Genomic DNA, 14136 nt, shown 5'->3' with positions numbered 1-14136 from the left:
AGGAAGCTTTTTTTTTGCCTCCTCTCTTCTCTTCCATCTTCCTCTGCACGCTCAGTGGGGATGCTGCAAACGGTTTGCATGAGTCCTGACCTCCTGGTCAGTCAAAACAGCAGTGAAAATGAACTCTGTGGCTACAGCCCAGGCCAAGGATCTCCACTGCCTGGGGAAACTGCCAGTCCCAAAAGCTCTTTTCAACAGAGCCCATCGCTGCCAGACTCTGGATTAACTGAATTCAATGTTGCAAGCCCCGAGAGCTGCCCTCCTCCTTCACACAAACCTCAAGAGATGTCTGCTCCTGCTGGTAAGATCAGATCTTTATTCCCACTTTTGGTTTGTTATGCTGCAGCTGTCATGCTTCCTTTGCAGAGCAATAAAATCCCCTGACCTGCAGCTCCTTCTGTGCCAGCAGAGAGCTGCAGTGATGCTTCTGTGGCAATAATAACACCTGGCTACTCATTTCTTGAGTCTGTTTTGCTGTGGCCTGCTGCAGGAGTCAGAAATCACTCTGTCAGGTAAAGGAAGCTCAATATTCCATGGTTTCTGTCTGTCTCCAGCAGTTTGGTTCTGCATCTGGCAGCAAGGTGACAGATGTGACCTTCTGAGTTGTTATGAAGTGTTTGGTCCACCACTGACTTGGCTGAGTTCTTTGGTTTCAAGGATGCATCTGGGTGTGCAAACTGATCCAGCATACAGCAGCTCTCCTATAAAGACAGATTGAGAGAGTTGGGGTTGTGCAGGCTGAAGAGGAGAAGGCTCTGAGGAGATCTAATTGTGGCCTTCCAGTATCTGAAGGGGGCTACAAGAAAGGTGAGGAGGGACTTTTGGGGGTGTCAGGAAGTGATAAGGTTCTGGGGAATGGAGCAAAACTAGAAGAGGGGAGATTCAGATTGGATGTTAGGAGGAAATTCTTCCCCATGAGGGTGGTGAGAGCCTGGCACAGGTTGCCCAGGGAGGTGCTGGAAGCCTCATCCCTGGAGGTCTTTAAGGTCAGGCTGGATGTGGTTGTGAGCAACCTGCTGTAGTGTGAGGTGTCCCTGCCCATGGCAGGGGGGTTGGAACTGGCTGAGGCTTAAGGTCTCTCCCTTCCAACCCTGACAATCCAATGATTGTATGATTTTTACTGTAAAACAGCTTATAAGATACTAACATGTGAGCAATCTGTGTGTGTTTGATCATAAAGCTTTAAAGTGCTCTACAAAGAGTCTCCATTTTCCAGAGCAGCCTGAGACAGAAACCAGGTTTGGTTTGGTTGGGGTTTTGTTGGTGGTTGAGTTTGGCTTTTTTAAGTCCCAGTGTTTTAATTATTCAGGGATAGGTTAAACACTTAGAAATGCCAGAGATCTTAGCACAAAACAACAGCTCAAGAGCTGTGCAGAATGCACCATTTGCTACTTGGGATTCAGCCCCCTCCTGCTGAAGGGGTGTCAGTCTCGCATTGCCTGCAGCAGGGAAGGGAAACAACAGCATGCAACTAGAAACCACATCTTGTGTGGTTGGTTTCCATGCCAATATTGCCTCCTCTGAGGCATTCCAAGTTTGGGCAGCTGCACCATTGCCATCTGCTGAGCTTCCACACTTCACCCCTACAGGACTTAGCCACTCAAACTCCAGCAGCTGCTACACAGCACACACAAATTTTGGTCACAAGTGATGCTTTCAGTCCTCATGTTAGGAGCTGATGGAAGAAGTGGCCTCTCCCTGGAGGTATTCATAGCCAGGTTGGATGAGGCCTTGAGCAATCTGGTCTAGAGGAAGGTATCCCTGCCCATGGCTAGGGGGGTGGAAGTAGATGATCTCTAAGGTCCCTCCAACCCAAACCATTCAATAAAGCTGGGGGGGGGAAGACTTCTCTTAGCTCCAGGAACCATTGCTGCTGGGTGATGATTCCTTATGACTCCCAGTGGCCTTCTCCATGCTGTGCTTTCTGGGCTAAGCAATTGGGAAGAGCCTTAACTAATGCAACAAATCTGTCCTTTTGCAATGAGAAGAGCTGTTACTAAATGCACTCTATATGAGGATGCTGATTCTCAAGGTGGGGGGGGAGGGGGGCATGGACACAGGGTTACACAAAAGGCATTTCAAAAGCAATCCATTCAAGCTCCTAATCTGGGCAAGTCTTTCAAGTTTGGGTGTTCAAGTACCAGATGCAAGAAGACCTAAGACAAACAATTACAGCACTGCTTGTTTGGGCAACTATCTACAATTCTCACACAGCTGTTTCATTGCACTACAGAAAAATCACTAACCCCCTCTGAATCACAGCACCTTGGCTTCCACACACACCAGGAGCCACTGGAGAAAGCCATTGGACACAGCATCACTCTCTCACCTGTGAAACCCTTCTGTTCCTTGTTGGTCCACTGCTGTCAATATAACAAACCACAGGACAGGAAACTGCCAAGCCAGACTTACTGCAGCAGGTGGAAGTCAGAACAAGACTAAGAAAGCCACAAAGGGATTTTTTGGTAGTGACAGGATGAGAGGGACTGGATTGAAGCTTGGGGAAGGCAGACTTAGACTGGAGATCAGGAAGAAATTCTTGCCAGTGAGGGTGGGGAGACACCGGCACAGGTTGCCCAGGGAGGCTGTGGATGCCCTCTCCCTGGAGGTGTTCAAAGCCAGGTTGGATGAAGCCTTGAGCAACCTGAGCTGGTGGAAGATGTCCCTGCCCATGGCAGGGGGGTTGGAACTGGATGACCTTTAAGGTGCCTTCCAACCCAAAGCATTACTTTAAGCATCATGTTATGACTTTTCCAGAGTCTGGCTGTAGCTCTGACCCCCCCCAGAAGCGCTACATGGGTGTGAGAGTGAAGATGCCTGTACGGGAGTTACTGAGGAGAATTCGGCTTTCCAAGGGCCTGGAGCCAGCCCATGGCAAGGTGAGGACCCTCCTGGAGTTCAGAAAGGCTGCTCCCAGAGGTGTACAGCAGCCTGCTGCATGCACATCTCAAGCACTGTTCTGCCAGCATCCTGGAGAGGTCACAGCCACAGCTGCTGCCTCTTCCATCCACCCAATGAATGTTTTTGATGAAGGGGGAGAGTATCCCAACTCTTAACCAGGCTGAGAGCCTGTGCTAGAACCACTCCTAAGGCAGTGACAGCAAAAGCCATGTCCATGCCATGCAATCAGGCCCCAAATAGCCCAAGAACCAATAACAATTTTGCTCTAGCAACCTGCACAAGCAGCCCAAGAAGCTGGTAGAGGCCTGGTCTGCTGCCAGGCTTTGCAATGCTGCATTGAATTCCCCACTCCTGGAAACCTATTCACCTGTGGTCTCTGCTGTACAATGTGCATAGCATGGGGCACAGCTTGCTTTGTACTTGTTACAGCACTTGATTGCTTCATCTTCTCTCACGTGCAAGCAGCTCAGACTGAGTGGAGTGTTTTTGTTTCCTCAGGAAGCTTCATTAATGAAGATGGTAGCCAAAGGATCCTCAGGAAAAGCAGGTTAGGAAACTCCTCTCTTGGTAACAGAGCCTCCTTGCCTTGCAGGATCATCACTGTGAGGTACCCAAATAACTGGACCACTTCCCCTCCCATGGTCACTGACCCCTGCTGGTTCCTAGCTCCCCTAAATTGCAGGAGGGCAGCTGAGCAGCCCCACCACACCAATGTTGTCTGTCTGCTGGCTGGGGCAAAGTGAGAATATTTTCTGCCTGGGCCCTGCCCCCACTCAAATCACTGATTCCTTCCTCTCTTTCCAACAGAAAAGAGAAGACTTCACCCTTATACAGAGAAACAGCTTAGACAGGTATGCATAACACCTTCAGCCCCGTGCTGCCAGCTTCCTCAGGCATGTTTCATGTTCTATCACTGAGGGAGAACAGGACACTTCATGTCTGGGTTCCCTCCCCCACCTTCCTCTCTCCCTGCTTTTGTTGCCGTTTCAGAACAAGCAGGGCATTGGGCAAACGCTGAAAGGCTTAGAGGACCTTGATATCCTGGTGGAGGTCCTGCAGGAAGACTTGAACAAAAGCCAGTTGAAGAGGGAGTCTCTGCATCCTGTGCCAGATGGCTTTTGGCAGGGCTTCTGCACCGATCTGCAGGCCTGGCGGTGGGAAACCGGAGGAGGCAAGCAGGCAGCTGGTGGCCAGCAGGAAAGATGCCACAGCTTCAGCAAACTCTGCTCCTGGCTTAAGGATTTCAACCCAGCACTGCAGGGAGGGTGTTGCAGTTCAGAGACTCCTTTCCATGATGATCAGAAAGCCATGCAAGGGGCCAGCTCACCAGGAATGTTCTCAAGGACAAGTGAGAGGGAGATGAGCTGGTGGGCACCAGAGGCATGCACAAGCACCCAGAAAGATCTCCCAAGGAACTCTTCACAGAGCACATCTCCATACTTCAACCCCTTGAGAAACTGCCCAGAGGAGCTGCTAGAAGCTAACAGAGGCTCTCCAAACCCTGAGGGACATTTGAAGTGGACCTCCATTTCCTTCCCACAGCAGGATGTCTCTGCCATCTCCTTCTTCCAGTTCCAGCTCCACAGGGAAGAAAATGTGCTGCGAAATATCCCAGAGGACAAACTGCTTGCACCTGATGAAAATGGCAACAGGTCTGCAGTTTTCTGTTGACATATCTTGATTGGTATCTCCTGGGGCATCACTTGTCCCAAGCCTTTGCTTGAAATTCAGCTTGCAGTTTGGGGCACAGCTGTAGCAAAGGCTTCCTCGCTGGGTGGGAAGCTCAAACTTGCCTCATTACACACAGATTTAGGCAAAGAGTGAGAATAGGATGAGTCTAAGTTACTCCTGGGGAGATTCCTACTGGAATCCAGAAGAAAATGTTTTCCCCTGAGAGCAGTCAGACACTGGAATCACCTCCCAAGGGAAGCACTGGTCTTGCATTGGTCAGGTGTTCAAGAGGGGATTGGACGTGGCACTTGGTGCCATGGGTTAGTAGTCAGGAGGTCTTGGGTGAGAGGTTGGACTTGATGATCTTTGAGGTCTTTTCCAACCTTATTCATTCTATGATTCTATGGTCAGTTTGAAGTCAGCTTGCCAGGGTGCTGAGCCAGCTCACTGCAACTCCACTCTCACCTAGAATGGTTGGACCAGGTGATCCTGGGGAGGGTCCCTTCCAACCTGGCACTCTGGGATTCCACACTTGCAGCAGCTTTGCCAAGCTGGAGGTGAGCTCAGGAAACCTTCAGAGTGTTAGAGACAGAGTTGGATATGTGGGGATTTTTAGCAGGAAATTAAAATGAAGCAAAGCAGGGAATTGCTAATGAAAAAACAAGAAGGGGAGGAAAGGGAAAGGGAAGAAAAGATCTGCAGAGGAGATCTTTTCCATGCTGCAGACACTTTCAGGATAATTACTGGCACTGTTAGTTGGTAATAAAAATGGGTGGGAGGATTACACCAAAACACAGAGAGGCTGCTAGTCAAGGGCACAGACTTCCAAAGAACTGGGAGTGGCTGTTTGGTGAGAAATGAAATGAAAGCAAAGCTTTTCCTGATCCCATTTGCCCTAGAATGGAATGCAGGGAAAGAAAATAGCTGTTCATTAAACTAATAATAATAATTAAACCCTCTTACAAAGTTCCATGTAGCTCAGCTGCTGTGGGGGAGCTGGGATTAAATCAGAGGGAGGCAGAGCATGGAATAACTTCTGAAGTGTCCTACTCTTAGTGGGGAAAGAGTTTAATCTCTGCTCTTACAGACAACCCTGGCCCCAGTTTAAAGTGCTTACAACCCATGCAAGGAAAGCTGAGCACAGCACTGTCCTCTGCCCTACAGCAGCAGGTTCCATGCAGCATAACAGTTTTTAGTTCAATAGTAGAAGTACAGAGTTATTCCAGCCAGGGTGAGCCACCCAGGACCTTATTTCCTGCCTAGTTGTTGGGGGGGTTTAAGAACACAGGAAAAGTCCTGGTGCATGAATGAAATCATTCACAGTTGTGAAGTGAATCCCTTTCTGCCTGCCCTAGGTGATCCTGCTTTGGAAGGAGGGATTGGACTCGATCTCTAGAGGTCACTTCCAACCCCTAACATCCTGTGATTCCTCTAAGATTGCAAAGCTAAGTTCTCCAGCAGCCCTCTCACCTCACTGAAGTATTAAACCAGCAGATTACCTGCTCAAAAGAACAGAGGGAGAGAGGGCTCCACATCAGATAAACTAACTCTGAGTTCTACTATTGATGACTGTGTCAAAACCCCCTCAACCAATCCCTCAAATCCCCAACTAAACCACTCAAAACCCTAAACAATCCTTCAAAACCTCCAACCAACCTACTCAAAACCCTGAACAACCCCTCAAACCCCCAAACAATCCCTCAAATCCCCACCCAACCCACTCCAACACCCATCTAAACCACTCAAAACCCCAAACAATCCTTCAAAACCCTCAACCCACCCCTCAAACCCCTATCCCAGCCACTCAAAACCCCCACCCAAACACCCAACTAAACCCCCAAACAATCCCTCAAATCCACACCCAACCCCCTCAAACACCCAACTAAACCACTCAAACCCCCATCCCACCCACTCAAACCCCCAAACAAACCCTCAAATCCACACCCAACCCACTCCAACACCCAACTGAACCACTCAAACCCCCAAATAATCCCTCAAACCCCCAACTAAGCCACTCAAACCCCCAAACAATCCTTCAAATCCCCACCCAACCCCCTCAAACACCCAACTAAGCCACTCAAACCCCCAAATATTCCCTCAAATCCCCACCCAACCCCCTCAAACACCCAGCTAAGCCACTCAAACCCCCAAACAATCCTTCAAACCCACATCCCACCCCCTCAAACACCCAACTAAACCACTCAAAACCCCCAAACAATCCTTCAAACCCTCATCCCACCCACTCCAACACCCAACTGAACCACTCAACCCCCCAAGCCAAGCAGAGACAGCAATACCTGTCAGAGTTGCTCAGCTTTCTTATGCTACAAGACAAGGGGAAAGCAAAGTGAATGCCTGCATTACTGTTCCCTTCAGGAGGAAAGGAAGACAGTTCACAAGGGAATAAAACCAAAAGGCTTTTCCCAGCTCAAAGTCAGGGGCAACACTTGCACTGTTGTTGTGGGGTTCAGTGAGGCTGAATACACAGAGGGAACTGAGCTCTCCTCCTCCACAGGACTGAATTACTCTGGACAATATCCTTCTAGGTGCAAGAGGAGAGCTTCCCTTCTCTCCATTTGTGTTTTCTTTACCCTGTACTGAAGGATGCTTGGAAAAAAAGGAGGAGGAAATAGTGGTTGGTAGCAAACAGGAATCCTGGGCTAGCTCCTCCTGACAGCAAGAAGGGAGGATCAAGGCAAAACACCATTACTAATAGAGAGACTAAATAAATTGGCCACTGAGACAGCCCAACACTTCAGCATTTGCAAACCTGAGCACCCCATGCTTGAAAATGACTTTCTCACTCCTGCTTTGGAGTGCATTAATCACTGCTTTGTCTTGCAAGTTGTTTGAAACTCTGTTCTCTTGCAGGCTGCTGCACAAGGCTGTTGCTCAGGGGAGAAGAGCTCTGACTTATGCTCTTGCACAGAGGTTTGCAGCCCTCAATAAGATCGACGAGAAGGATGCAGAGGAACGGGTAGGAGGCTAAGCTGGCAGGAGCTGGAGCAGTTTCTGGCACACCCAAGTGCCTTTTGAAGTCCACTCAAGCAGCAAACATCCCCTCAGGGTTTTTATGCTGTGAAGGTGCTGGGGCCCTGGAGCAAGCTGCCCAGAGAGGTTGTTTAGCCTGGAGAAGAGGGGGCTCAGGGGAGACCTTCTTGCTCTCTACAACTCCCTGAAGGGAGGTTGTAGCCAGGAGGGGGTTGGTCTCTTCTCCCAGGCAACCAGCACCAGAACAAGAGGACACAGTCTCAAGCTGTGCCAGGGGAGGTTTAGGCTGTGGGTGAGGAGAAAGTTCTTCACTGAGAGAGCTGTTAGCCATTGGGATGTGCTGCCCAGGGAGGTGGTGGAGGTGTTCAAGAGGGGATTGGATGTGGCACTTGGTGCCATGGTTTAGCCATGAGGTCTGTGGTGACAGGTTGGACTTGATGACCTTTGAGGTCTCTTCCAACCTTGGTGATTCTGTGATTCCTTCTCAGGAGGGATTCCAAACCTGCCTGGGCATTTTGATCCTGGGCAACCTGATCTAGGCAAAGCTGCTTTAGAAGAAGGGTTGGACTAGCTGATCTCTAGATGCCTGTAGGGGGGGGTTGGAAAGGGTGAGCCTTGAGGGTCCCTTCCAACTTAGTGCAATCTGTGAATCTCTACTGCCCTTGCAAAGAGGGGGAAAGAGGAACATGGGATAAGAGACCTGCTTGGAGCAAACATCAGCACAATGGGGAACAGAACCAGGAGTCCCAAACTCACCTCTCCTTCCCCAGCAGGCATTGGTGGTTGAAGACTCATTTTGCCTTTCACAGCCAGCTTCTCCCATTCTTCTCTTCCCAGACTGCCTTGCATATTGCTGCAGAAAAGAACCAACACCTGATGGTGAGTGACCTGATATCCCTAGGAGCTAATGTCAATGAACAGGACAGCTCTGGGAGAACCCCTCTGCATCTGTGTGCAGAAAATGGATACCTGAGAGTTTTAGAGGTGAGTTGGCCATTTTGCTTCACATATGCAAGGGTTTCCCCATGCCTGCAAATAAGCTTTGGTCCCATGTGGCCAAGGGAAGATGGAGGAGGAGGGATTTTGGCACTGCCAACATCTGAGGCTTATCTCAGTCTTCTTCATTGCAGGTTTTGAAAAACTGCAAAACCAATGGAGTGTGTGTGGAAGTGAACCTCAGTGACCACTGTGGTAAGGGCAGGAGCTAAACCATGCAGATTCATAGAGTGCTTAGGTTTGGAAGGGACCCTCAAGATCACCTAGGTCCAAGCCCCTGCCATACATAGGCAGGGACACCTTCCTCCAGCCCAGGTTGCTCAAGGCCTCATCCAACCTGGCCTTGAACCACTCTGGGGAGAGGGCATCCACAACCTCCCTGGGCAACTTGTTCCAGTGTCTTCCCCACCTTCACTCTCAAGAACTTCTTCTAAAGCTCTCCTCCTCAAGCTTCAATCCATTCCCTCTCATCCTGTCACTCCCAGCCCTTGTCAAAAGTCCCTCCCCAGCTCTCCTGATGGCCCCCTTCAGAGACTGGAAGACTGCTCTAAGTTCTCCCAGAGCTGCTTGAATCCAGCCTACAGAGACAGAAGCCAAAGGGATGCTTGGTGTAGACTCCAACATTTTCAGACTGCAGATTTTATCAAGGCCAAAGAATGTTCAAGGTCATGTTTAAAAAAGTCTAGGAAGAGAGCAAATCAACCTTAGGGCCACTCCTTATGGTTAGCCAAGCATGGGATGGCTGAGTGCAGTGTGTGAGCACTGACCTTCCCTGTGGTCTGCTCTGTTCAGGTTTAACACCACTGCACCGTGCTGCCCTTGCCCACACTGCCCTGGTGGTGGAATCCCCAGAAGCTGACCTGGACACTGCCAGGGGAAGGTTCCTCAGGCTCCGCAGAGACCAAATACTGGAGGGAATTAGCTGCTTGTTGCAAATGGGAGGAGAGCTCCAGCTGCAGGTGAGCCCCAGCAGCAGGCTGCTCACTGTGGCCTGAGGCTTTCATCTTCTTTTACAATCACAGCTTTCACTCTCATTTGCAGGTACCAAGCTCCCCTCAGATGGCTGCTAGCTCTTTGAAACTTGAGGAGAACACAGAACTCCTCTGCTTGCTTCAGGCTCATAAGCCTAAAGGACAGAGCATTCAAGAGGTAACTATCTCCCAGCTGCTTGGACACAGGCTCTGGCATTCACAGCCAAGAAACTAAACCCAGTACCATCCTGTGATGACAGCAGATGCTGCTCCTAGCATCTTGCAGAGGGCAAAAATGTGTAAAACCCACTGCACAAACCCTTCCCACACTGCCTCCCATGCCAGCTCTAGGCACTGGTGTAATTTAGAGCAGGCTGGCTGTACACAGCTGCTGCCAGCATGCAGCTCACCTCTGCCCCCAACCCAAACTGCTGCTAGCAACAGTGCCTTCATTCCCAGCATTTCACAGCACACCAAGCCAGACTGCATTCGTGGAAAGGGGCCTACAAGAAACCAGGAAGAGACTTTCTACAAGGGCTGGGAGTGATAGGATGAGAGGGAATGGATTGAAGCTTGAGGAGGAGAGATTTAGACTGGAGATTAGGAAGAAATTCTTTAGAGTGAGGGTGGGGAGACACTGGGACAGGCTGCCCAGGGAGGCTGTGGATGTCCCCTCCCTGGAGGTGTTCAAAGCCAGGTTGGATGAAGCCTTGAGCAACCTGAGCTGGTAGGAGGTGACCCTGCCCATGGCAGGGGGTTGGAACTGGATGATGCTTAAGATCCCTTCCAACCCAAACCATTCTATGAGTGACTTTTAACACTGGAAAATTCCTGTCCTTCCTTCTTCTGTAGAGTTACAGCTTGATGGATGTTCCAAGGAGAATGTCCTATCCCTCCTCAGCAGATAACTTCTCAGAACTTCTTTCCATATCATCTTTGGACCTCTGACATCATTCTTAAAGGTATTCTGTAGCAGGAAATTGATTCTTACCTAGGGAAGGTCTTTGTTACTCAACACCTGTAATGCAGGAGCTAGCTCCAGTCTCTTTCCTCTTCAATAATGAACCATCAGCTCATGTGGAGCTGGCAGAAAAGATGCCCAGGGCCTTACCAACAGACTGCAGACTCACTTCAGCTTTGTGCACAGAAGCTCATTTGCAGGAGAAAAACCTCCTTGCTCAGCCAAAAGCAAGCAGGTAACAGGGCAAAATAAATAGATGGCATTAGAGGAGGAATACTTGGCAGGTAGCTTGTGCTGAGGGAATTTTTGGGGCTCTGGTGCTGAGGGAATTTTTGGGGCTCTGGTGCTGAGGGAATTTTGGGCTCCAGTGCTGAATATTTGTTATGCTGAATAATTTCATGATTATGCTGAAGATGTTTTGGTTCATTTCCTTCCAGGGAACTGCTGCTAGGAATCATTACCTCCCTCCACCTCATGGTCTGTGTGCTGCAGCTGTTGCTGAAGACTAGACAAGAGAACAGACAGCAAAAGCCTTCAACTGTATTCTAGCTTGGACTGAGTGTTGAGAACATCTCCTCAGGACCCAGAATCCAAACTAAGAGATGGGGGAAACCTTCAAGTCAGGTTTCAAAAGCAGCAGGCATTCAGTGTTAGGTGCTGCAGTAACTTAATAGACCTCCATTTTCTCCCCAGGCTGAGCACCTGCCCTTCTCTTCTGAAGATCTCAGGCAATGCCTAATTTTAAACATGAGCTCTGGGGACTCAGAGCCTGCTGGGCTATGATTAATAGTGTCTGCACTCTGATTCTGAATTTATCCAAGGTTGGAGCTGTCACACTTTGAGGTAGTCCTAGTGAGGAGCAAAAAAGCTCCCTCCAAAGGCCCCACCTGCCCCTGCTGCTACTTGGTGTGGGCTTCTTTTGCCAACATGAATCAAGCTCTGTATTTATGCAATCAGAATTTGCCATCAGCAATGGATTTTAGATCAAGTCTGGGAGTGAGTGTGTTTTGAATTCCCTTTACTTGGGCTGAGCACAGAATCATTTTGGTTGAAAAAGACCTTGAAGACCATAGAGTGGAATACTAGAATGGTTTGGGTTGGAAGGGATCTTAAGCATCATCTAGGTCCAACCTCTTGCCATGGGCAGGGACACCTCCTACCAGCCCAGGTTGCTCAAGGTCTCACCCAGCCTGGCCTCAAATGCCTCCAGGAAGAGGGAATCTGCAACCTCTCCCAGTGCCTCCTCACCCTCACTCTAAAGAGTTTCTTCCTGATCTCCAGTCTAAGTCTTTGTGTCTGGAAAAGCCTTTTCAGATCATGCAGTCCAACCATCAACCCATGGCCGCTAAAACCTTGTCCCAAAGGGCCATGACCACATCTTTCTTGAACACCTCCAGGGAAAGGCAACTCCATCACCTCCCTGGGTAAAAATATTGTACCAGGGGAACAGACCTTTATACAATAGAAGTAGACAACACCTTGCAAGGAGCTTTTTGGGTTTTAATAGCTGTGCTAAGCAGTTAGAAGGATAACATAGAGCTGAAATCATTCTGTGCTGCCAGATACAACAACCCCAGGCAGAGCTAGAGGCTGGGGTCGGAGTGGCTGAGAGCTGCCAAACAGAGAGGGACCTGGGGGTGCTGATTGACAGCTGCCTGAACATGAGCCAGCAGTGTGCCCAGGTGGCCAAGAAGGCCAAGGGCATCCTGGCCTGCATTAGGAATAGTGTGGCCAGCAGGAGCAGGGAAGTCATTGTGCCCTGTGCTCTGCATTGGTTAGGCTGCACCTTGAGTTCTGTGTCCAGTTATGAGCTCCTCAGTTTCAGAAGGACATTGAGAGACTTGGAGGTGTCCAGAGAAGGGCAATGAGGCTGAGAAGAGGCCTCAGCACAGCCCTGTGAGGAGAGGCTGAGGGAGCTGGGGTTGCTTAGCCTGCAGAAGAGGAGGCTCAGGGGAGACCTTCTTGCTCTCTACAACTACCTGGAGGGAGGTTGTAGCCAGGTGGAGGTTGGTCTCTTCTCCCAGGCAATCAGCACCAGAACAAGAGGACACAGACTCAAGCTGTGCCAGGGGAGGTTTAGGCTGGAGGTGAGAAGAAAGTTCTTCACTGAGAGAGTTGTTAGCCATTGGGATGTGCTGCCCAGGGAGGTGGTGGAGTCTCCATCTCTGGAGGTGTTCAGCAGGGGATTGGATGTGGCACTTGGTGCCATGGTTTAGCCATGAGGTGTTGTGTGACAGGTTGGACTTGATGATCTTTGAGGTCACTTCCAACCTTGGTGATTCTGTGACTTCCTCTAAATTAGACACTGTTCAAATCCAAAGGAATGTCAAACCCTCCTCCTAGACTGGTCAACATTCCCTCTTCATTTCTGATTGTCAGTCAGCTGGTTTCTATGAAACTTCCCTGTTTGCTACATAGGGAGCAATCTACACTTACAGAACCTCTGCAGTGATTGATCAGGCAATCAGCTCCTGTAGGTACCTCCTGTTGAACTAAGAGGGAGATTTCTCCTGTCTCACCCTAGCAGGATCCAGTATTAAGTACTCAGCATGTTTGGAGAATTGTATCTTATCTTTAATTATTTTAAAGAGCTCTTTGCATTTTCTTCTTGGGGGGGGGGGAGAGGGAAGAAGGTTACTTGACTCTCAGAGGATGTTCTTAAAGGTTAAGCTCCAAGAGCTGTGTTGCACAACTGAAAAATGGCAGTTTAAGTGAGTCTCACTGGGACTGGGGTCCTATCTTGTGTTCCTTATGCCCTGAAAGGATGAATTGTACCCTTCTGTATTTTCCTTAGTCTGCAGGAGCCTGAATACTTCACAGCTTTGAAGTACTGGATTAATAAAGAGATAAACAGAGTTGTTACTCACGTGGGCAGTGGTAAAACTCTCCAGGGCTTTTTCATCCCCCTCCTTCCATAGGTGCTCCTCATGTTTGAGTCATGTGAAGGGTTGTCTTTTCCCCTTCCTCTACCAGGTTTTTGCTTGGCAACCCCAGGAGCTTTCCCTCTGATGATTTTTTGTCTGTTCACCCTCACCCCACCCCTCTTTTTAACTTCCTCTTTGCATTTTAACTCCCATCTGCTCTCCCAGAAGTTCTTATCCACTCAAAGAGAATTAATGAGGATCTCCTAGGTGACTCAGCTGCCATGTGTGTGATTTAAAGATGAGCTCCACCACCCTCCAGAGATCATTGAGTCCAAATCCGCTGCCAAAGCAGGGTCACCTAGGGCAGGTCACACAGGAACACATCCAGATAGATCTTGAAAGCCTCCAGAGGAGGAGACTCCATAACCCCTCTGGGTAGCCTACTCCAGCACCCTCACAGTAAAGAAGTCTCTCCTCATGTTGAGGTGGAACTTTCTCTCTTCCAGTTTGTACCTATTACCCCTGTCCTACCACAGGACACCACTGAAAAGAGACCTTTCTCTTTCAAAACCAACACTGTAAGGTGCCAGGGGGAAGCAGGACACAGCCACAGATGCTTGGGTGCTGCTCCTACAATGTGCAGCATGTCCTGAGAACTGAAGCCTCCAATGCTAAGCCCTTGAGCTCTGCTGAGCAGCTTTCCTGGTGCACACAACTGCACTTCCACCACCTTTCAGCAGTTATCAGTAACACAACCACCCAGGGCAGTCTACTACCAGAT

The 14136-nt window shown here is 49.5% G+C and overlaps 2 protein-coding genes across 2 annotated transcripts in view; one reads left to right on the top strand and one right to left on the bottom strand.

Annotated features, from left to right (window-relative positions):
• Positions 1-14136, bottom strand: part of POU2AF1 (POU class 2 homeobox associating factor 1) — a 93238-nt gene that overhangs the window by 61939 nt on the left and 17163 nt on the right. Inside the window, exons 4-5 of the mRNA XM_068159943.1 lie at positions 8320-8416; positions 278-701 (exon numbers count right to left, since the gene is read on the bottom strand). The gene's annotated coding sequence lies outside the window, so the exon portion shown is untranslated. The remainder of the gene's footprint in view (positions 1-277; positions 702-8319; positions 8417-14136) is intronic.
• LOC137451959 (uncharacterized) lies at positions 61-13357 on the top strand. The gene is made up of 12 exons (XM_068159942.1): positions 61-301; positions 2758-2879; positions 3400-3448; positions 3709-3752; positions 3892-4553; positions 7444-7549; positions 8401-8547; positions 8694-8754; positions 9352-9518; positions 9601-9708; positions 10383-10492; positions 10929-13357. Exons 1-11 carry the CDS (start codon positions 61-63, stop codon positions 10476-10478), a joined length of 1803 nt encoding a protein of 600 aa, XP_068016043.1. The 3' UTR covers positions 10479-10492; positions 10929-13357.

Source organism: Melanerpes formicivorus, unplaced genomic scaffold (assembly GCF_026170545.1).
Source record: "Melanerpes formicivorus ecotype bairdi unplaced genomic scaffold, bMelFor1.0.p_v2 SCAF_47, whole genome shotgun sequence".
Lineage (NCBI taxonomy): Eukaryota > Metazoa > Chordata > Aves > Piciformes > Picidae > Melanerpes > Melanerpes formicivorus.
This window is presented reverse-complemented; position numbering and strand designations above follow the sequence as displayed.

Coding starts and splice junctions, on each gene's coding strand:
- LOC137451959 (XM_068159942.1), top strand. CDS start 61: ATGCTGCAAACGGTTTGCATGAGTCCTGACCTCCTGGTCAGTCAAAAC. Junction 302..2,757: donor AGAGATGTCTGCTCCTGCTG/GTAAGATCAGAT, acceptor TGACTTTTCCAG/AGTCTGGCTGTAGCTCTGAC. Junction 4,554..7,443: donor CCTGATGAAAATGGCAACAG/GTCTGCAGTTTT, acceptor GTTCTCTTGCAG/GCTGCTGCACAAGGCTGTTG.